The sequence below is a fragment of the Pristis pectinata genome, chromosome 27, assembly GCF_009764475.1.
Source record: "Pristis pectinata isolate sPriPec2 chromosome 27, sPriPec2.1.pri, whole genome shotgun sequence".
Taxonomy (NCBI): domain Eukaryota; kingdom Metazoa; phylum Chordata; class Chondrichthyes; order Rhinopristiformes; family Pristidae; genus Pristis; species Pristis pectinata.
Window position 1 is genome coordinate 17973926 of NC_067431.1, and position 24217 is coordinate 17998142.

Sequence of the window (24217 nt, forward strand, 5' to 3'; positions counted from 1 at the left end):
GATGATGCTGGTAATCAACATATGATGATAAGCATTCTTAATATTTGTGAAACTTCCTTAAGTATGATAAGACCAGCTAAAGAATAATTGTAATAGCTGGTGAAATTGCAGTTATCTAACATCACTTGCTGATTACTCTACAGCTACAGGCAGTTAGACCATCAACAAGCTTCTCTTTGAAATTTATCGCACTGCGCTGATTCACTTCAGCCGCAAGCATTTGTGAAAGGCTCCCAACTGATGCAAGGTGCAAGCATTAAGTGGTTACAGGTATAACAATGATCAGCATACACTAGGTCTATGTTTCCTTCCTGAATTATTGCAACATTGGGAGATATGGTGTCGGAAGAACAGCTTTGTTTTACAATAAGGACCCCACAATTATATGTTATGCTTTTTTCAAACCAAAGCCTTATTTTTTTTCCATGAGTTACTGAATCCAGTATAGGTCACCGCACAGAGCTAATTAGCAAATCAAGCTCCTAATGACATAATTTTCACATCCCATCATAACTTCAAGCTTAAAGTAATTATGCTCAGTGATACCGAGAAGCTATAGACAGGCTGAAATCAACATATCCCCCATGGCATCATCCACTTTCATTTGTACGTATATGTGTACACACACACATTCTACACAAGCTCAACTCCGACATGCTCAGTTCTAACACACAAAAGGATTTAGTAACACATCTGCTTCTGTTGTAAAGGGAGATCAAAATGGCTATAAACATTTCCATTGGACCAATGGTAAAGGAAAAGTACATCTCTCGGGAGTCAACGATCACCTCCTCCGAGAGTTAACTGTGATGGCATGACACTACAGTCACAAATAGGCCCAGAGCAGGCAAAAACAATCAGTTTCCTCGTTTGAAGGACACTGGGTTATCAAGTTGGGTGTTCCAACATCAGATTCGTGGCCACTTTTATTGATTTGAGCTTTTGATATAAAAAGGCCAATACAAGTTCTCAAATTACCAGGGCAGGATGACACATCAACTCAAACTCTGGGTCTAAGTCCAGTCCTCTGGTCAGGTTGTCCAGCGAGAGAACTACTGGAAATGCACGTACATTGGAAATTACAGGCTGACACAGCATTAACATTCGCCCGATTTACACATGCACTTACCAAAGACAGTGAGGTTAACCTGGCTCTCTCGGTTTCCTGTCGGGAAGGTTGCAAACTCACAGATGTACACCCCTTCGTCCATCAGCTCCAACCTGGACAGCTCAATTGTCGCATCATTTAGAGATGGCTTTTTGAAAGATACTCTGTCTTGGTATGGTGGCAGGACAGAAACCCCCATAGACGGATGAAAAATGGCAATATTTTGCTTGGACCCATTGGTTGCCTTTTGCCATGTGACTTGAGTGATTTTGATTTTGGGATCATTGTTTACGAAAGTGCATCGCAAAACCACACTGGTGCCAATAAATCCAGACAAGCTGTCATCCACTGTCACCGTCTGTGCCTGAAAAACTGAAACAACATCATCTTGTTAGAAGTCGGAATTACAGGGACAAAATTAATGTACATTGTTGTTTATATAATTGTACTGCATGCACAAGAAAGTAGCTGCATTTCGTTCGCACTTTTCACATTCTTGGGAGTCCCTCAGTGGTGTACAGTCAGAATTGCCAAGGGATGTCGTGCCATTGTTCCCTCGGTCTGCCACGGACACTGCCAATGCAGTACAATGTGGCATCCGTACAGGCAGAAGCTTCAACCCAAGGACAGCTGTATTACCCTCATTACTGCACCATATCACAGGAGGTTCAAGACACTCAACTACAAGAGGCTACGAACCTGTGATAGTTTAACTTAACCTGAGAGTACTGCTTACTGCATCAAGCACCAATTAAGTTCTGTAATAGTTAAAGAATTCTAATAACATGAGGGACATGGTGATAGAATACTTGAGAGGGGTGCAAGGAGGAGGACGAGAGTTGACTATGGAAAGGGCACCGTATAGGAAAGAGTACAGCAACTATTTCTTTCACAGCAATAAACTTGTCAAGCCGAATTCCTCAAGTAACAATACAAGTGCTGCTTTACATAATGCACTGTGTTCAGTCCAGGGAACTAATTTCCATTCCTGTGCATAAGCACAAGTTTCGAGAAAACAACATAATTAATGATGAGAATGAGCTTCTGCAGCATTCATACACATTCAGTAACAACATCCAATACCTGGACTTTGCTTACTCACTACCCTTGGCTGAATTCATTCAGCTGTGCATTTTCAACTGCCAAATATTTACTCATGGGAATATACATCATATGAAATATTACATCTCAATGCCATGCTGCCAATCAAATGTAGCCGTGCTTCCTTAACGGGCACGCTGAACATCCGCCAAGTTTCACTGTTCCCATGGAGGAGTAACAATCAATGCAGTGACCTAGATATGCAACCAAAGCAGGTAGTGCACAGCGTAGAGCACAACTCTCCAATAGGTTGCAGTAAACACACACTATTCATACTTCTTGTTTTGCAGAGAGATCTCTTCAGCAGAATACAAAACTCCAGATATGAAGATTCTGTATTGAAAGGCCACGCAGTCAGTCCAGGATTGCTCTACAAAATTCAACACTTGTTCTCGAATGTAACAAGCCCCTTGGGACTCATCACATTAATGAGCCACCAACTCCTCTTGGAGTCCAGTAATGAAATACTCACATCAACACATACATTCACAAGGCAACATTAATCCATTCTTGGAGCTCTGTGGTCATTCTGTTGCATTTCCAAATCATTTCTGATTACTTTTTCTCCCCGAGAATTACCTTATTACCATGCCCAATAAGAGTCCTTCACAGTGCCAGGCCAAAACCCCCCCAAAGTAGACTATAACAATAATAAAGCAGATGTCAGTTTTCCAGAAGTTCCATGGGTAGGTTCTGCAGATGGGCCCAATTGGAAAGCTTGCACCATTGCTGCTCCTCTACAGGGGAACAACCATGCCAACATAGCCAATGATCAGATACTTGGGCATTGACTGATCTGCCAGCAATCAGCTCGTTCTTCTGAATCCAAAGGAATTTTAGAAAGCATAAAGGAGGAATATCAACCCTGCAATCTTTCTCCTGTACTGATCCTGCCTCCACTCTCAGTAGGACCGCAATCCATCCTCTGTAATGAGCCCACCTCCACCGTCAGCAGGACTGCAAATGTCTCCTGTAATCAATCCAATTTCATCAGTGGGACTGTATTACGTCTCCTCTAATGAAACTGCCTCCATTGCGAATGGAACAGCAATTAGTCTTCTGTAAGGAACCTGCCCTCATTGTCAGTGGGACTGTAATATGCCTTTCAGTTGCACGACTCATTGTGTTTATGGTCTTTTTATTTTGCTGCTGACTGGCCTTTTCCACTGTTCTGTTGCCCACTTATGCCATCCTTTGTTTTCAGATTACCATCTCCGGACACTGGCAATAACTTCACCCACTGTATTCTCACTTTATTCATTTGGAGCAGAGGAATAATTATGCACAATGGCATCCCCTCATGATCCTTTACGAATAGGAGGACATTCATTGCAGGGCGACCCAAACAAGGCTGTTGCAGGAATGATGCGGCAAAATTTCAAAGGCTAATCAAAACTCAGCTTGCATTCATTGACTCATTAGCAACACACAGAAGGATGGAGAAACTCTCAGTGGGTCAGGCAGCATATGGACCAGACGAAGGGTCTCGACCCAAAATGTCAACTGTACATTTCCCTCCATAGATGCTGCCTGACCCAAAGTTCCTCCAGCTTGTGTGTTCCTCCAGATTCCAGCATCTGCAGTCTTGTGTCGCTATTTCTCCGATTCTTTGTCTATTTTCACCACACCTCAGACTAGTGATGGGCAAAAACAACAAACAGTGACCAGATCTACACTGAAGACTTTAAATCAGTGATTGCTGCTTCAACTGTTCCCTGGAAAGAATGAAGCATATCAAGCAACATCCCACTTCATTAATACGGAAATTAATTCAAGCAAGGACTTGGCTCCCATTCCAGCTCTGCCAAAAAGGAAAAAAAATGACTTCCAAGATCTATTTTGTCAAATTAGTCTCCATGTTCCGAGAACAGGAGTATTGAATGTACCTGATCTTGCATACTGTGTGGCCTTTACAGTAAATCACTCAAATTAAACCATAGATCTTCAACTGTCATGCACAGACTATTTCAACATATCATAGCTAAACAACGAGCAGTTTATCTGTGTGGAACAGGTCGAAAGATACACTACTAGCAGACCCCTCCTCCACCTCTCCACAAAATGTTCACATCCACACAGCGATAACGCTGCTCATTCCAATGCATACTATTTATATGAAGCAGATAAGCATAGGAAAGCAGAGGGCAATTTCGACTCATCAACAGTTTCAGTAGACCGATTCCAAAACTATTACACAATCAAAGAAAAATAGTCTCTGCTGAGAGGGTATAACGCTCACTACTTCAGAAACAAGTCTCACAAGGGACTTTCAATACTTCAGTGCCTTGGGGCAGATGATGGCATGCCTTTGTGTATCTGTGGGCAGATTCGCCCAGCTGGTTGTATGTTGGGATGTCTGTGCCTGTAGGGGGTCAGGCCCATGCAATTCTATGGTGCAGGTCTGGGAAATTAGAAGTCTGGGTTCATTTGTATTAAATAAACAACTGGTACCAACTTCCAAAGGAACAAAGATTCTTCAGCAACACAAAACACTGGAGGAACTCAGCAGGTAAGATATCTTTTAGTCACATGTACATCGAAACACACAGTGAAATAAATCTTTTGTGTAGTGTTCTGGGAGCAGTCCGCAAGTGTCGCCACACTTCTGGCGCCAACATTAGCATGCCCACAACTTCCTAACCTGTACATCTTTGGAAGCATCTTTGGAGGGAAATGGGCAGTTGACATTTACGGTTGAGACACTTCATCTGGACTGAAATGAGAGGGGAGATAGCCAGTATAAAAAAGGTAACAAGGAAGAGTTCCACCCCTAAACAACGACTATCCATTCCCCTCCATAGATGCTGCCTGACCCACTGAGTTCCTCCAGCGTTTGTGTTGCTCCAGATTCCAGCATCTGCAGTCTCTGGTATCACTAAACCCTCCTCGTTTTCAGCACATCAGCCAGTTAACTGAACCATCCAAAGTATGAATCAAAAGGAAAAAGAAAATACTATGTCGTCCCTGGGAATGACTATTTGTGATTTTCAGCCTCAGTATTTTCAACTGTGCAGAATTGATCAAAATTCTCGGACAGGCATTGGAGTAATATTCTCCATCGACTTGCTGGTGGAGTTGCTGTTTTAGATAAAATACGAGCACTGAAGCAAACATCCTCAAGCGGTCCTGGGAATCAGAGATGCTGCTGGAAACGTAATTAGTATCTTAGCCGGAGAGTAAATGTGACGTTCGCGGGTCAGTCACATCTGCGCCTGGTAATACAATTACAGCTGGATATTTGCTCTTGTTGAAAAGATGCCTTAGGTTCCAAACTTCAATAACTTCAACTGGCACACTGATGCACTTCTCTCTAATCCCAGTTACCTCCTGCCACAGTCTGACATGGGTTTTGTTTTCTCTCCCCCAATCCCCCACCACCACTCCACACCTCTTGCCTCTGTTCCTTTTCCAATGCCTGCAAGGGGCAGTTTTTTGGTTATTCCTTTATAAGGTTAATAAGGCTGCTATTTACTCTACTCAATCTTTACTTTTTAAATTATTCAGAACAATTATTTATGCACCAGAAGACATTGCAGGCTGTAGCTGAAAATAACCGTCAGGTGCAAGTTGTTCACAGGCAGCAAACTCACTCACCACCATTTCCTTGCCTCTGCCTCCACTACAGGTTCTCCATAAGACAATTTCTTCACTAGGAATGACTGAAAAGTGACCTACTAATCAGAACCTCTCTAAACATTTCATGAAGAGTCATCCAGATGAAATATTAAAACTCTGCATCTTGTGTTTTTATTATGCCTTTAAAAATGTATCGTCTTAAAGATCCAGCTCATAACTTGACCCCTTTTAAAAGGGAAATAAAATTGCAAGAAATGCTGACGTGATCAGCAGAGTTTGGACCAAAGCTCCAAGTACAACTCATTTCATGCATGCTGGTATGAAGTGCACTCTGTTGGTATCCCCTCCGCTGATGATGGGACAACATGGGCTGTGGTTGCAGTTTCAGGCACTGTGACAGCAGTTTCACCTTTAACTTTAATACTCAAATTTGTAGAAGCAGTACATCCAATACAAGCACAAGGAAAATATCACAAACCTTTGTGGAAATATTCATGCCTCAAGTACTATACTTGGTAAAATTACTCATTATATCACTAAAATTTTGAGGGGGGTTGTCAGGGTAGATGCCAAGAGGAATCTCACTTTCGCAAGGCCAGCATTGGTGGTGCATCTCTGACCGCTCCTTGAATCAAATCCTTTGCTGGACCACTTCACACAAGTCTTTATATTACCATGGGCAATGGTAACTTGCTAGGGAGTTTAGAACCAACGGTCATGGTCTCAGGATAAAGGGATTTAAGAACAGGGGCTAGGAAGATTTCCTTCATTTGGTGTTGTAAATCTTTGCAATTCCTTGACCCAAATTGCTATGGATACTCAGTCACTGAATATATTCAAGACTGAGAATGCCGAGGTAATCATGGAATACGAGAATAGGCTGGGAAAGTGAGTTTGAGGCAAGTGATCTTACATTAGGTTCAAGTGGCTGTTTGGTCTCCTGCTATTGCTCATGATCACATGTTAACCCCTTTTAAAAGCAAGCAACTTTAATCTTATTTCCCCAAAACCTATAATGTACTTAACTGATTTTCTCCACATTTCTTAACTCACTTTTTTTCCATTAACATTTGTAAAACCACATTTTATAACTCTAAGTGCAGGATTGAACAAAACCTTCATTGAGTAACCTAATGAAAATCAGAGCCCCAGTAGATCTCCTAGATTACGTGTGCAAGTCACTAGGTCTGACTGCCTATCTGTGCTGTCAAGCAAATAGCACTTGAAGCTAGAATTAGACAAAATTCTCTGAGGCAGGAACAATAAAACTGTTGATCACTGGTTGGCAACTCATGTAGCCATGAGCCTGTGGGAATGGTCAGGTCCTGGCTTGTCCACAATGTTCAAGCAGTCAAGTGTTTTCTCACTCATATCCATGAGAGTGGACAATGGGAAGGGGAATAGAAGATTGCACGGAGTCATGGCCTGACAGGAGCCACTGCCTTCCGGAGTGGAGGGAAAGGCTTTACGTTAGGTTGAAAGAGTGATGCATGTTCTTGTTGCTCCAATGATTTATCTAACTTTGTAACAGATTTGTTTTCATTCATAATCCAAGCTGATTAGATCCTAAAGAATTCAATCATAAATACATTTGTACACTGCACTCATTTCCAGTTACCCATTAGCTATGGTAGTATAAAGACTTATGTGAAGTGATCTAACAAAGGACTTGATTCAATGAGCAATCAGAGATACACCACAAATGCTGGCCTAGCACAAGTAATAAAAACACTTCTTATAGAGTTATAGGAGAAAGATACCAACATACTTAGGCAGTGAATTTCCACATTCAGTCTGGAAGTGCCAATTGTTAGAGTATCCGCCACACTCCAGTTCCTGCAGTCTAGCCTTTTCCCAGCCTTAGTTTAGAAGACATTGATTCACCAAATGGACTGCAGGTGATAAAATGCCAGACTGGTTTACCTACCCAAAGCCAACATTACTTCGCTTTAAAACTTGCAAACTTGATCCACATTTATACACACATAAGTGGTGGAGGAGGAGACTGTCTGTGTCCACTCCACAAATAGCCACAGTCATTCCAACCGCTCAAAGCAAAGCTGCTCCTCTGTCAGATGTCATTCTTCTATTGGAATAATTTTGGCAGCACATGGAACCTTAGCCTTCCTCATCCACCTTGCCCATCTGAGACTCATTCTATCACTACCCACAGTCATCACGTAGGGGCTGAGTAACATCACGACTGGTTTGGTGTTAGGAGGCCTGGATCACAGATCTGGGGACACAAGAATGAATCCCACCTTGAAGCATCTTAAACTAACCTTTGGAAGTAAAAATAGCTGGTATGAGTGACAATGAAGCAATTGGATTTTCATTATCAGCCCATGATTCACTAATGTCATTGGGAAGGGAATCTGCCATCCTCACCCTGTCTGACACATGTGCAATGCCAAATACACCAGTGTACTCTGCCTTAATTGCCCTTTATGGTGGTCTAGTGAGCCAGGGTTATATAGCATGGAAGCAGGCCCTTCGGCTCAACTCATCCATGCCGACCAAGATGTCTGTCTGAGCTTGTCCCATTTGCCTGTGTTTGGCCCATGTCCCTCGAAACCTTTTCTATCCATATACCAGTCCAAATGTCTTTCAAAAGATTGTAATTGTACCCCCACTCTACCATTTCCTAACAGCTCATTCCACACACCCTCTGTGTGAAGAGTTCAAGGGGCAACCAGAGAGACACCACTAATGCTGGCCTTGCCAGCAATGTCCACATAAATAATAAAAACAATTCTTCTACAGTGCAGTACATGCATCCTACCTTCACAATATCCCACAATGGAATGCAGCTGATTACTGCATTCACACCACTCCTCCTCTTTACTTTCTCCCCATTTAATGGTGGGCATTTTCCAACCTCCATATTTACCCTGGCAGGGATTAGCTCTCAGAAAGTCATTGCACAATATCTTCAAATGTTGCTTTGTCTACAACCTACCTTACTGATAAAGAAACTTTTGTATAGTAATGCTTCTCATCAGCTCAACACCACCCCGCAACCCAGGGCCTTCCCACAACACTCAATTTGCCAGCTCCAGAACTGCCTGACCGCAGGAAATGGGCACAGGATATCAGCTGATCTGCTTCCCAGAGCCGACCCCCCCCCCCCCCCCCCAAAGCAGTGGCAGCAACAGCAGCCATCTCAACAGGCAGCAAACACCAAAGTCATTTTCAGAAGCTAAAGCTGGCTACTTGGAAAGGGTTCAGGCGCCAAGCAGTCGTTGGATAAGAAAAGCAGATGCAGCATTTGCAAAGTTGCACTACAGGAAGTTGCCCAGGGAGTTAGAAACAGATTTCCTAATTCAGATCCACTGATCATCTGCCATCTGGTGCCTCTGCAGAAGGTATATGGCAACAAATAGGAGTTACCAGAAGGGTTAAGCGATCCCAATAAGAATGCACAGATGATGAAAAATTATCCAAGAATGTAGCTCAAACCATACACCATCTTGTTACCCCTAGAGGGACAGCTCAGGCACATGGGCTCCTACAGTGCATCAACAACCAAAACACAATATCTATTATTAATGGTGCCTCTAACAAATGCTTGGAGTTCATTGGTTTAATGATGCCTGGAATTCAAAGAGCACAAAATATACAATGTACAGCCTCCAAAGCTAATCGAGTTGTGCAACTGTTCAGGTGCGTTCTCCGACTGGTTAAGATCATCATTGTGGTGAATTCTCCATGGGCCTCACAATCCAGCTTCCTCCAGAGGATCCCAGGTCCCAAGGACAAATGAAAACCTCCAGAACCCACATCTTCACAGTGGACCAAAAATAATCAACCTGGATGTCCATGACACACAAGGCAGGCACAGCTGGAAACTTCTCCCAAAACACATACACATGCACTGTTGGAGCAACACACAAAGTACTGAAGGAACTCAGTGGGTCAGGCAGCATCTATGGAGGGAAGTGGACAATCAACATTTCGGGTTGAGACCCTTCATCTGGACTGAAAGGAAGAGATGAGATAGCTAGTATAAAAGGGTTGGGGGGGGGGTGGTGGGGAAGGGGGTTGGCTTACAGATTTAATGTAGAAACTAGGTACAGGCTCCAAGCTCATTCCTTACCAACAGGCATCCTGTTGTAATTCCAATAGAGGTCACAAAAGGAGATGCCTTCCAGATCCTTGCTAAACAGCTCAAGTTCATGTCTCTTCTCTCTGGCAGAGCCTTGCAATTGAGGATGATTTACATCAACTCCAGTTTTATGAGCTCCGAAATGGCTGATGAGGCCAATGTTGGAGCCAAAGACACTTGGTGAGGCAGATAGTGACCAATGGGGAGGGGAGGTGGTCTTGAATCTTGGACATCAGGCAAGGTTATTTACCAAATTTAGCCAGTCAGATGAAATTGGAACTCATGTCCATTGTAGTATGCACAAGTAGCAATTTCAATTTTTTTCCCCCCATTTGTCCTTGGGATGCACAAATTCATTGCCCATCCCGACTTATTCCAAGGACCACCAAGGGACAAATATGTAAAAAAAAGACGGGCATCACGTTTAGGCCCGAGCAGACAAAGGTATCAGGATCCCTTCCCTTCAAGACGTGCAGATCATTTAGGCTTCTGCTTTCCTTTCTCTTGCAATAATCAGGTAACTTACATTTAAGTTCCAAGCACTTGACTAGAAAAGACCAGACTGGTGCAATTCCAGACTCTGGGTGGCTAGTTCACTGTTACAGTTAGATTAATGTATCCTGTTCACTAGACTACATGCCCAATATTCTCATCATGGTGTTCAGAAATCTAGCTCAGACAGCCACAAGTTGACAAACTTGAGCAACACATCAAGGAGTGCACTGGAGCTTGTGGGAAATGAGGTATCAGATGTAGTTTGAGGAAACAATGCAGGAACATGAACAACTGGGCAGAAGCCCAGTGTGAGAGTAGGGCAAGGAATGTAAATGCACTAAAGTACAACACATTTGAGAACATTTAAACTGGCCTCAAAAATGTTATTGAACTGATAACATCACTGAGTACCGACACATTAAATAAAATCTTACAAATGAGCAGCTTGCATTTACATAGTACTTTTAGCAAAGTTTTAAAAAAAATCCAAAGTGCTTCACAGGAGCACCAGAGAGAAGTTGATACCAGGTCATGCAAAGGATTTTAGAAAAGCTAAAAAATAACAGTGAACTTAGGGAGCAGATATTAGGGATCATTTTTAAAGAAAGATGGAGAGGTTTGGTGAGTCATTTGCAGAACTCTGTCTACTTTGCCCCTCTACCGGTGAGTGCAGAACTGAAGGAAGACAGTGATCTCAGAGGGTTGTACTATTACTGGAGGTTAAAGCAAAGGGGCAGGGCCAATGCCATTCAGGGATTTGAATAAAAGGATGAAACAAATTTAAATTGCTGGATTCAGAGACAATAGTGTGGGTGAAAAGGACAGTGAATTCAAGTGTATAGTTGTTTGGAGGATTGGAATCTTGCCAGGAGAGTACTAGAATACAACAAAAACATGGATGAGGTTTCAGGAACACATTGAGGCAGAGGTGGAGTCAGGCAATAGTGCAAGAGCTGAAGCAGGCTCAGAGAATCAAACAGAACCTTCAATTCTGAACAACTGGAATGACCAGCACATTCCAGGCTGCAGGAGTACGTGCTGAGGGACGCACTGAAGCTGGTTGCAGCCAACACAAGGGCTCGGTGGGGAAGGACTACAGTTTAGGGTTTTTCTGCCACTGGAGAGGGAGGGGTGGGGACAGGCAAGAAAGCCCCTTAAATATTGCAAATACAGGATTGGGGTAGCACCCCAGGGAGCCACACGAGGGGCATCGGTGCTGTGTTTTTTTATATACAAAAAGGTAACACTAATGATTGATCCATACACAAATATAAAGGTTTGCACTGTTTTTATTGTTGTATATAGTTTGGTTTTTATGATGAATAAAGTTTATTTTGGAATAAAAAAAGACCAGTGTTCAGAGGGGATTCACTGACCCCAAGCGGTGTCACTCCAGGGCTTTAGTAAGTGCTGTGCGGCCAGCTGCAAGCTCACCCCTCAGTCAGGTGCAAAGCCCACAGGCAGCATGGGTTGTGTTCAGGAGACATTAGAATTGCCAGGAGAGGCATCTAGTCACCAAACCCTAGCTGGGAGAGAGAATGCTAGCAAATTGAATCATGACTGCTGCTGAAGTATGCTCTCCTGCTGAAAACTCGTCAACAGTACTATTAAAGTTTGCAACTAACCAATGCATTAGAAGATAATATACTGGCACAGATAGAGGATTGGCTGGCTAATAGGAAAAGGGAGTGGGCATAAGTGGCACAGGAGTGGTATTGAGCCCTCAACATTTTATAATATGTGATTTGGATGAAGTCAAAAATACATGCACTAAATTTGTTGATGACAAGACCAAAGGAGAGCAAGTTGTGAAGAGGATCAAGGGAGGCTGTAAGGGGTTACAGATACGTGAGAAACAAAAGGACTGCAGATGCTGGAATCTAGATGAAAAACACGATGATGCTGAGTTCCTCCAGCATCGTGTTTTTCTTCATTATAGGTAAGTATAAGATCGGGAAGATGGATTATAACGTGGGAAGATGTGAAACTGCCCATTTTAGTAGGACAAATAAAAAACATTTTATCTAACTGGTGAGAGATTGCAGAACTCAGTGCAGAGAGATCAGTACTGTAGTTCATGATTCACTAAAGCCTACTATACAAGTTCGGCAAGTAATTTGGAAAGCTAACACATTATTTATTGCTAAAGTATGGTGGTGTACTTCAGTTATAAGGTGTCATAGGTGAGAGCACATCTGGAGGGGTGTACAGAATCAGTCTCCTCATTTACTGATCTTTTGGAAATAGCACAAACTTCACTGGGCTAACATCCAGAGTAGATGTTGTCTTATGAGCGAAGATTGAACAGGCTAGGATTGTGAAATTTGGAATATAGGAGAGAGAAACGCAACTTGACTGAAACTTACAAGATCCTGAGGAGTCTTAACAGATGTGGAGAGGAGATGGAGGACCTAGAACCAGGAGTCACCATTTAAAAATAAGGAGTCACCCATTTAAGACAGATGAGGCAAAACTCTCTCAGAAGGTCACCTTTGGAACTCACTATTTCAAAGGACTGAAAGCAGAGTCTTGTAATATTTTGAAGGCAGAAATTGCTAAATGCTTGATAGATATTTGGGGGTGGAAGGAGGAGGTTACCATGGGATAAGAGGGGATCAGCAGATGAAGTATCCATCAGATTACCTATGATTTTATTAAATGGGGGCGGGGGGGGAGAAACCAAGGGGCTCCTCCTGGTGGAATGCTACGATGCTAGATGGGAATCGGAGATTCTACTCCCAACAAGATCACACTCTCTTTTTTTTAAAAAGAAATAGCTCTTGCTCAGTTATCGTTCTGACAGGTTAGCTAAGCGTATAGCATCCATTAGGATGGCAGCTGGGAGAGGGTTTCTCTAGAGTCCTTTGAGATAAAGTGTTGAGTAAGCATGTGGAGCTCCCAGCTGCTTGTGTCTCCTGCTCTTTGCACATTTGTCCAAGTTGGCTGTTTAATGTCTCTTGCATTGTGCTGCCGTCAGCTCTCCACTGTAATCCGTGTCTGCGGTCATTGTTCTCAGACACACCTCCAGTCCCCCAGGGAATGTAGGTAACAATACAGCAAAAGGAGTAAAGAGAAAGCATTTAGACACAAAGTCAGTAATAACTAAAGCCAAGGAAAAGGACTGAAATGCCATTTACCAAAGGCCAAGTGTAATCGGAGGTCCCAGCTAACTAGTGACAAGACACAGACACAGCCAATAGTGGATCTGTGGACATAAACCAGAATCCCACACAAAGCATGAAAGAAAATTTGTTAACAAGAAATTGCAGTCAAACATCAAGCTTTAGGTAGTGTCTTAAGTCTATTAATTCTGATTGATACCTTTTGATATACTGGTTTACCATTCCAATGTAAGTGAATACATTATTGCATCTCAATACATTGTCAAGGAGGGTGTAAACCACAAGTATGGAGATCAGAGTGAAAACACAAAACTTGGCTAACCTGTAATTCCATAGAATTTGAGAGGAAGGACAAGTTGCCCCACTCATTCAAATTGACATAAAACAGCTTGAATGCAAGGATTCCCAGGGGACAGTATCTTTAATCCAACATACTTAAAGTAAAAGCCATTTTGTTCTTAAAGGGAAAAAATAGTTTGAAATAATCAGCAGCAGAGGAGGGCTGGCAAGTTCCAGCCTCTCAGATCAGATAATGGGGAGGCAATAAAGAGGTCACATCACACAAATCCCTTTAACCAGGAATTGATATGTATTATTGGATCGTGGTCGTCAATGACAAAGGAATAGCAAAGAACATTCATCAGAGTTAATAGACATAGAAGATACTACCTTAAGCAGAGTGAGAATTAAGTTTTCAAATGATTATTGCCTAAAAACGAAACCTAGAGAAAAGCCTACAACTAATAGAATAGGATGGAGGAAACTGTTGTCATGTTCGCTATTGCAGGACAATGCACAGTCTGAACTAAACTTGCTGTGATGACTCAAAATAGCAAGAATTGATAAATAAAAGCCATATTTCTGAGAGATGAAATCTACAATTAACAGTCAGAAATGGCTTTCTACTTGGCCACAAGTACTCAGGACAAAGCACTACCCAAAACCAAGTGACCCATGAACAGCGAGTTCAGAGTACTCCAAGCAAAGGAGTGAGAGACCTTCACAGAAATGAATCAGAACAGCATGTGCGGCAGGATGAAAAAGCTGACTTGTCCACTGAAGCGAAATATGCTCAGGATCTTGGTAAAGCAGCAACTGGTCCATGAATAATCAACAGTGGAGACCAAATCGAGGCTTTCACAATGTAGAGACTAATGAACATTGTGGAATAAGTTAAAAATAACGAGCAATTAACCAAATACATTAAGAATGCTGGGAGACTATCACCATTATTTAAATCGAGCATCCTTTCAATATACAAACCTTACATTCTGAAACAGAATTTGCAAATACTCTGCCCATTAAATGAACAGGTAACTACCAGGTAAATTAAATAGTGTTGCTCTTAGTGTTGATGTTTGTCATTTCTAAGTACATTGAGAAGTAATTCAGTATCAATAATTAACCACTCGCGTCCTCTTAGCCACCATAAAATTAGTTTAATAAAATTTTTTTTTAGGATCAATCGAGCTCTTGGCTCAGATCCAGAGAGAAGATAAAAATCCTCTATTAGTGCCAATAACCTAATTAACAGGAATAACAACGGATGAAATTCAAATGCTCGTGCACAAAAACATCATGTCTGATGTGCAGCAGCCAATGGTGGCTCTGGGCGGCAACGACAGGCCAGACAGATCTTCATTGTGCACATGGTCAGTGCATGATTAAAGCTCCCAACTCACAGGAGCAGACAACAGGGTTAATACTATCTCTGAAATAGCCTTTTCCTCTGCCCTGTGGAGGAAAGAGGCCTGACTATTATCTTGCTGTCCCATTTTCCACTGATCCATCAGAATTATGACAGCAGGGATAAAGCTGACACTTTGGTGATTGGTTTTAGATTATCACAGCCAGTACAAAAAAGGCTCCTTGGCATTCTGCCAACTACCAAATTCCTATTTCTTCCTTATACCAAACAATTAATTTCTTTAACCTACCACGTGGGATCACCTTCAAATGCTCTTCCCGACTCCTGTATTGCTGGTTACCACCAGAGTAGTTATTAAAACAATGAAAAGTCGAGACATTGCATTTTGCTGAGACAGCCTTTGACTGAAGCATCGGTACCGAGCTGCACATTCACCATAGATTACTCAACTTTCAAACAAGAAATTTACATAAATTTTAATCAAGCAATACCAAAGGGAATGATCAATGGATCTGGACACTTCTCAAATGCAGCAGCATAATATTCAGTAATGGGAAGTGACTTGAAATCATTACAATGGGTTTATAAGATCGTCATGAGGGGTCAGTAAAAGGCTCGCAAATCAGAGTCGTCTAATATGCTGTTCAAATTAAACTTCAACACTGATTAGAATAAGAGCTGAGCGATAAGCCTGCTGATCCCACAGCCACACAGAAAGGTTACTTATTCCCATCTCAAACAGTGCGTAAATCACATTGTGATTACTCACAATATGGGAGAAAGTAGACAGTTCAGTACATGCAACAGCCATTTGGCTAATTATACCCTTGCCACCAGGAGCTCCCCATCAAAACCGTGCGGCCTCCATTTTCTAGGACACTCTTACGATTGCCTTGGCTTTAAAAACTGCCTGAAAAATGAAACCTAACCACCTTTTGTAGGCATTTACCCATTATCAAAACCCCATGGTATTCTATTCAAGCAGCAGCCCAATCAGGTTGGAGTCACTGATGCTTTGGAGAGTCTGTGATCCTGCTAATGGATGCCTGCTTCCAACCACTGAAGCCAAGAGCTCCAACTGAAGCACTAACGAGCTTCTATTTTAAGATGATGATAATTCCTGGCAGGACTATTCCTACCTGCACTGAGAACTTGCCTTTCAAAGTTTGTTTCGACTGAGGTTGAAATTCCAGTTTCCCCAGATGTACAAAAACTTCTGTTCTTTTGTGGGTTTTGAAATTCATCTCGACACAATCGCACATCCCACACGCTTCCCCCCCCACCCCCCATCTCCCCTCAGCATGATGCTGGTGTGCTCGACTTGACTAATGAAGCAAAGACACAATCACTTTGCCTGGAATCGAACTGCAGGCATTTATCGTCTGCAAACATCGCGAAGCTCAGAACTCTCTCCATGATGTGTCAGGCTTGAACTTGCCTAAGTCCCACCAATAATCTCCTGGCTACACTCTGAAACTGGAGTCCAGCATTGGAGCAAAACTGCCAAATTCTTTAGCAATCCTGCCAAATTCTTTAGCAATCCTGCTGACCGTGTGCGAGATTGGACCTGCTGTATAAACACCGTGCTTGGTTGTTTGAACAGAGAGGGATGGCTGCAAGTACAAGATAATGAACATTTTCTTGTAATTAAATTTGCTTAATGGCAGCACAGTAGCACAGCGGTTAGTGTAACGCTATTACAGCGCCAGGAGTTTGTACGTTCTCCCCATGTCTGCATGGGTTTCCTCCGGGTGCTCCGGTTTCCTCCCACATTCCAAAGACGTACAGGTTAGGAGCCGTGGGTATGCTATGCTGGCGCCGGAAGAGTGGCGACACTTGCGGGCTGCCCCCAGAACACACTTAGCAACGTAAAAATATGTATTTCACTGTATGTTTCGATGTACATGTGACTAATAAATAAACATCTTATCGTAACTGGTTATGATTGTTTGAAAGTGGGTTTAACTGACTTCATGCTTACAAAAAAAATGCTTTTAAAGCCGTAAAATTATTTTGATTTATAAATCGCTTTTAAATGTTTCCAAATGGCAAGGACTTGGCAGTTGTTGGGGGACAGGTCGGGGGGGGGGCGGTGGTGGAAAGAGGAGGAAGAAAAACAGCTTAGCTGGCTGTCAATTGTTTCTAGCTCTTTCATGGGTGGGGTTCATTCTAGCCTCTCCAGTTAAGTGTTACATTGTGGAAGGCTGTCGTCATTCAGAATCAGACTTCCCTCCCCAGTCAAGTCAACATCAGTAGATATGGATAAGCTTCAGTATTAACTTTCTCCATACAGCAAGTTCTGGTCCATTGTCACAAACTTTGCCCCCAGTGTAAATTGCATACAAACTTCACCAAAAGAAAAATTAACATAAAACAAGTAATACATCTTCCATAAGTTGAAGGAAATCAGTACAACAGGTTAGACTAAATAATTAGTTTTCTTCCTCAGTTCCATCCCATCCAGTTGTGAATGCACTCTGTTAACATGACTTCCTGGAAACGCTGGCCATACTTTGAGTGGAAGGCTTCACACCTTCAATACTGCAGGCTGTGTGTTGGAAGAGCAAGCCAACTGCATTGTTTTACCATTTACTGTTCTTGCACAGTACTCCTCTCCAGGTCTCCTTGCCCTAAATGCAGGAACAAATCCCAGGGACATTTTGGCCAAAGCTCAGCTCACATTGGTTGGGATGTCCCTACCATTGCATTGCTGTTGTGGCAATGGTGCATCTGATCAGCTGCAAACTCCTTGCAGTCAGCCTTTCCTGAAAGGTTGCCTGCCAGCTAGTCATTTTCCTGCAGATTTACTTTAAATATGACAGGCTGCTGTGTAGGGCCAATCCCATGGGTGCCACAGTAGTGATTCAACATTAAAGCAGCTCTAGACAGTCCATGTTGGCAGATTGTAAGCAGGAACATCACAGCTGTCCCTGATGTTGTCCTCCCTTGATAGTGCTTCATGTTAGCATTATTCAGATCAAAACATTCTCCAGGTACAACCCAAAACTGACAAGCAGAATAATCTATATTTGTGCTGTTAAGTGCAGTTAAAATGGACACAGAACGCACATTCTATGCTCAGTCACTGCACTGACATTCCTGATAATGGTGCCTTCTCTAGTGGGAATCCAATAATTATGGCCCTACCCGCCAAGAGATTAGAGTGAAGTAATATTTGAGCCCTAAACCATATTCAGTCACACAGTTCCATAGTGCACACATTATGTACCAATACACAGAAGTTGGGGTTGCCTATGGAGGCCATTTTCATTTCTATTCTTTAATTATTTGCACTATTACCAATATACGTTTGACATAACCCTGAGGGACATAGCGAGGAGATCATAAAATCTCAGCAGAGTAGTTTAATAAACCTAAAGGATCAACAAGGTCATAACACTGTCAAAGTAAAGCGCTCAAACACAATATCATCATTAATTAAACATCAACTGAACTTACTCTCTATTCCTTAACCTCAGTAGTTGGCTGGGTAAACAACTCTCCCAACAAACATGTCCCAAAGGTAGGAATGAGAAGATGCACCCTTTGCAGGGAAACTAAAACATGGGTTGCATACGCAGAGAAAATATGCTCCTTCAATGGCAGGTCAGTCAGATATTGGATAGTATTTCCATTTGCCAAAGACACATTGGGAATGATTTCCAAACCAATAGTTGAGCCCTCAACCTTGTGTCACAATTCACACTTCCCTAACATAGTGGCACTTCAACTCATGTGACTCCAATCCCATCATTTCAATGTACTTCATCCTGTTGTACTAGCATCAGACTTGTTCCCAGAAATCCATTCCAGCTGTTGATATACTATCATTAAAGTTAAGTGATACTTTAAGGTCTAAAGTTTTCTACGTTTTACAATAGCTCAAAACCATTTTTGATCCAGTCTGCTCGGGTTTGGCTCTTTCGCTCCTTGAGCAATAACTTCCAAAGCACACTGGATAGTGGCTGTTTTTTCTCTCACTAATTCACAGGGGCTACATTAATTTCCAGCCTTACCATACCCTCTCCCCATTGAATTTAGTTGGCTCAACACACACAAGGACACCAAGTATGTGGAAAGCCCTGATTAAAATTTTACCAACTACGAACAGGAGTTGAGATGATCTTTTTCACTAAACTGATGCCAAAGTGCAAAAGACCAAAGTCATCCACCATTAGAAAGAACTCCAATCCCTTTTACTTCCTAAAGGATACATTATACCTTCAGAAACACATCAAACCTGTTTTTAAGCTTTTCCCCACCAGCTTAGTTGGTAAATTCACTCACGTGGTTAAAATGGAAACAGGGACAGATAGTAGGAGTCCCACATTCACCCCTTGGGTTGCATTTGTAGTTTCACAATTGATCACCTGGTCCAGTACAAAGAGAAGCACAAAACTGATGAGAATCCCTGCTCTTGCATGAAGCACAGATCACAGATGTGGGCTGTTTTGTCCAACTAGTTTGTGCTAGTGTTTGTACTCAGATTCTTCCTCCAACACCATTCGCCTTATTTCAACCTTTCAAGCTACCTTTCCGTACCAGTTCTCTCATACCCTCATTTATTTTCCTGTTGAAAGTAGCCAGACATCAACCACACCCTGTGATGATGTGTTCCGCGTGTAAAACAATTCTTTCTTCTGTATTGGATTCATTACTAATTTGCATTAATGGCATTTTGTTGTGGGTTCTCCCACAGGTAGAAAAATTCTCTCTACAACTCCTGTTATAATTTTATGGGCATCTTCAAGCTCCAACCTCCTCAGTCTCTTGGGCACATTCTAGAGGCCTGCTGACCAGGAGGGGGTTATTCCAAATATTAGCTGTGACCAGCTCATATCAGCTGTGATAGTCCATACCCCCTCTAATGACTGGGCTCACGTATGAAGAATCCAAGTTGGGCTAAGGTCTGTTGCATCTCATCAACTGTCCCATACCAAGAACAGAAGAAAACAGCAGGAGTCAGCCACTTGACCCATTCAACATGCTCCAGGTTTCATTGCCTCTTCTGCAAGTACCTTCAGGGAAGGAGGAGGATTAGGAGCGAGAGGGGAAGATGTGGGGCAGGGTGGGAATGTGAAGATATACAAAATACTAAGGCTGTGTGGTTGAATGATCTCATAGCATGCAAATTACTCAAGGATAGAGTATAACTGGATGGCTGCCAAGAGTTGCTGTTGTTTTGTTTTATTCCCACCCATTGCTGGATCATAATGACACTCACACAGTGGTTTGTTATTCCACTTTCACCTCGGGCCAAGAGAAGAGCGTGTTTTCCCATGAAGGATCCTGGGCTGAAAAGATCCCGGAAACACTGTCATCACACAACTAAAGCAGCCTAGAACAATAAACCCTTAGACAGCCTCAATCACTGCGTAAGCACTAGTAATATGCAAGCACCAGAAATGGACTGTATGTGCACACAGGGGCACACAAACACTAGTGTCAGACAACACAACAGAACCTGAAATTGTTAAATGCAGATCCCAAGCTCTGAACATATCACCAGCTGTGAACTTAGCACTTTATAGAACCCCTCTTGATTACGTATGTATGGGCAGTGTGTAAAACAGAGCAAGCGTGCAAAAAAAGGAGAAAGAAAAAGAGACAAAGAAAAAAGGGGGGGGGGGAGGGGGAGAACAGAAAAAGGAGAAAAAACAAATCATTGAGAAAGGTAATATGCTTCCATTTCCATACTGCCTGTCCTGAAAATCCAAATTACTTTACACTTAAGGAAGTACTTTTGATTTGTGGTCACTATTGTAATGTAACAAACAGAACAAGCAAATAGCAAACAGAAAGCTCCCACATGGCAATATCACATTTATCAGATAACCAGCTTTTGATATGCAAGTGACAAACTTTGGCCCAGGATGTTGTTTATAACTAGAGGGGCCATTCTGGACCTCGTACCAGGCAATGAGCCTGATCAGGTTTCAGATCTCTCAGTGGGAGAGCATTCTGGAGACAGTGACCATCCTTGAAGAGGGATAGGAGCAGACAATAGTGGGAAAGTATTTTGTTGGGGAGGGGGAATTATGATGCTATTAGGCAGGAACTTGGGAGCGTAAATTGGGAACAGATGTTCTTGGGGAAGTGCACAGCGGAAATGTGGAGGTTGTCGAGGGAGTACTTGCATGGGGTTCTGGATAGGTTTGTTCCTTTGAGGCTGGGTAAGGATGGTAGAGTGAAAGAACAATGGTTGACAAGAGACGTAGAATATCTTGCCAAGAAGAAAGAAGCTTACCTAAGGTTTAGAAAGCATGGTTCAGACAGCACTCTGGAGAGTTACAAGGTAGCCAAGAGGGAGCTTAAGAATGGACTTAGGAGAGCTAGAAGGGGGCATGAGAAGGCCTTGGTGAGTAGGATTAAGGAAAACTCCAAGGCGTTCTACACGTATGTGAAGAATACGAGGATGACCTAAGTGAGGGTAGGACCAATCAGGGATAAAAGGGGAAATGTGCCTGGAGTCGGAAGAGGTAGGGGAGGTCCTTAATGAATACTTTGCTTCAGTATTCACCAGTGACAGAGACCTTGACGTTTGTGAGGATAGCGTACAACAGGCTGATTTGCTAGGGCATGTCAATGTGAGGAAAGAGGGTGTGCTGGAACTTCTTAAAATCAGCAGTGTAGATGAGTCACCGGGGCCAGATAGGATACATCCAAGGTTATTACAGGAAGGGAAGAGATTGCTGCACCTTTAGCGATAATCTTTGCGTCATCACTGGCCACAGGAGTAGTGCCAGATGATTGGAGGGTGGCAAATGAAAGGGAGTAGGGACAACCCTGGGAATTACAGACTAGGAGTCTTTCTTCAGTGGTGGGCAAATAACTGGAGAAGATTCTTAGAGACAGGATTTATGGGCATTTGCAGAAGTATAGGCTGATTAGGGACAGTCAGCATGGCTTTGTGAGGGCCAGGTCGTGCCTCACGAGCCTGATTGAATTCTTTGAGGATGTGACAAATCACATTGAAGGTAGAGCAGTGGATGTGGTGTACATAGACTTTAGTAAGGTGTTTGATAAGGTTCCTCATGGAAGGCTCATTCAGAAAGTCAGGAGGCATAGGATCCAGGGAAACCTGGCTGTGTGGATTCAGAATTGGATCACCCATAAAAGACAGAGGATGATGGCAGATGGAGCTTATTCTGCCTAGAGGTCAGTGATCAGTGGTGTTCTGCAGGAATCTGTTCTGGGACCCCTGCTCTGTGATTTTTTTATATATAAATGACTTGGATGAGGATGTGGAAGGGTGGGTTAGTAAGTTTGCTGATGACACAAAGGTTGGTGGTACTGTGGATAGCATAGAAGGTTGTTGTAGATTACAACAGGACACTGATAGGATGCAGACCTGGGCTGAGAAGTGGCAGATGGAGTTCAACCCGGATAAGTGTGAAGTGATACACTTTGGAAGATCGAATTTGAAGGTAGAATACAAGGTTAATGGCAGGACTCTTAGCAGTGTGGAGGAACAGAGGGATCTTGGGGTCCACGTCCATAGATTCCTCAAGGTTGCCATGCAGGTTGATAGGGTTGTTAAGTGGCGTACGGTGTATTGACCTTCGTTAGTCAGGGTATTGAGTTCAGGAGCTGCAAGGTAATGCTGCAGCTCTATAGAACTCTGGTTAGACCACACTTGGAGTATTGTTCAGTTCTGGTTGCCTCATTATAGGAAGGATGTGGAAGCTTTGGAGAGGGTGCAGAGGAGATTTACCAGGAACCTGTCTGGATTGGAAAGCATGTCTTATGAGGATAGGTTGAGCAAGGTAGGGCTTTTCTCTTTGGAGAGGAGGAGGATGAGAGGTGACTTGATAGAGGTGTACAAGATGATAAGAGGCATAGATCGAGTGGACAGTCAGAGACTTTATCCGATGGTGAAAATGGCTAACACTAGGGGGCATAATTATAAAGCGATTGGAGGAAGATATAAGGGGAATGTCAGAGGCAAAAGTTGTTTTTATTTTTTTTACATAGGAGTGGTGGGTGCATGGAACGCACTGCTGGTGAAGGTTGTGGGAGCAGATACATTAGGGACATTTAAGAGACTCTTAGAGAGACACATGAATGATAGAGAAATGGGGGGCTATGTGGGAGGGAAGGGTTACATAGATCTTGGAGTAGGATAAAATGTCGGTACAACATTGTGGGCTGAAGGGCCTGTACTGTGCTGCAAGGTTTTATGTTCTATAACTACCTTGCTATTCTTCAAAACAAGATCTTTAACTTCTGCCCGAAAGAGTTGCTTTAACATCCTCTGGCAAACCATGCTGTTCCAGACAGGGCAGCCCTTCCCGGCACAGCTGTGGAGCATCAGTCTCAAGGTCTGAAGGCGAAATGAACAGGCGCACATTCCCATTTTGCTGCCCCTGCTCCAAGACACCCCCTGTAAAGTCCACATCTGGAGATAGCAGGAACCAACTTAACTTTCAGACCAAGCAGCTTTATAAAACCGAGTCTGGGAAGGGGCTGGTGTTCCTGTAAAAACCACATTCCAGCAAAAGCCTGCTGTCACGAAGTGGAGGAAGTGCATCTAAGTAATAAATGTCCCATTAGCAATGCATTGCTTCTGTCCACACCTACAGCAGCTGCAGAGCTCCAACTCTGGGTAGCATTGTCCTTCATTATTTCACTGCAAGGATATTAAAACAACAACCAAGATGAACACAATGGTTCATTATATTTCAGAAGCTTATATAATACCCTAAAAACAGGTGCAGTAATTGGAAATCCATGGAGAACGGGTTATCCCCACTGATACGGTCCACATGACTCTCAAAATGAAGGATCGTATCCACGTGATGCTGAAAGAAGCTCTGGGAAACTGATAGAAACTTGTAGCCACACTTTGAATAAACATAGCAAGCCCCACCGTGCAGGACACACCACTCAAGCTCTCACTACTCCACCGTTATTTGATCACGAAAGGAATGCTGTTCGCAAGGCAAGGCTGAACTGAGTCAATGCAGAGAGAAGGTCAGTCAAATATCGGGCAGAATGTGCAAGGTTGGCAGTTCACCTTCTCTGAAGCACATTAGTGAGCCTGACAGGTTCTTCACATTAAT

At 42.9% G+C, this 24217-nt stretch overlaps 1 protein-coding gene across 5 annotated transcripts in view; it reads right to left on the minus strand.

The window, feature by feature from the left end:
• nectin1b (nectin cell adhesion molecule 1b) overlaps nt 1-24217 on the minus strand; it is a 379915-nt gene that overhangs the window by 277035 nt on the left and 78663 nt on the right. For all 5 annotated transcript variants that reach the window (XM_052039770.1, XM_052039767.1, XM_052039771.1 and 2 more), the window contains exon 2: nt 1130-1480. In XM_052039770.1, the coding sequence (XP_051895730.1) occupies nt 1130-1480 (351 nt within the window). The remainder of the gene's footprint in view (nt 1-1129; nt 1481-24217) is intronic.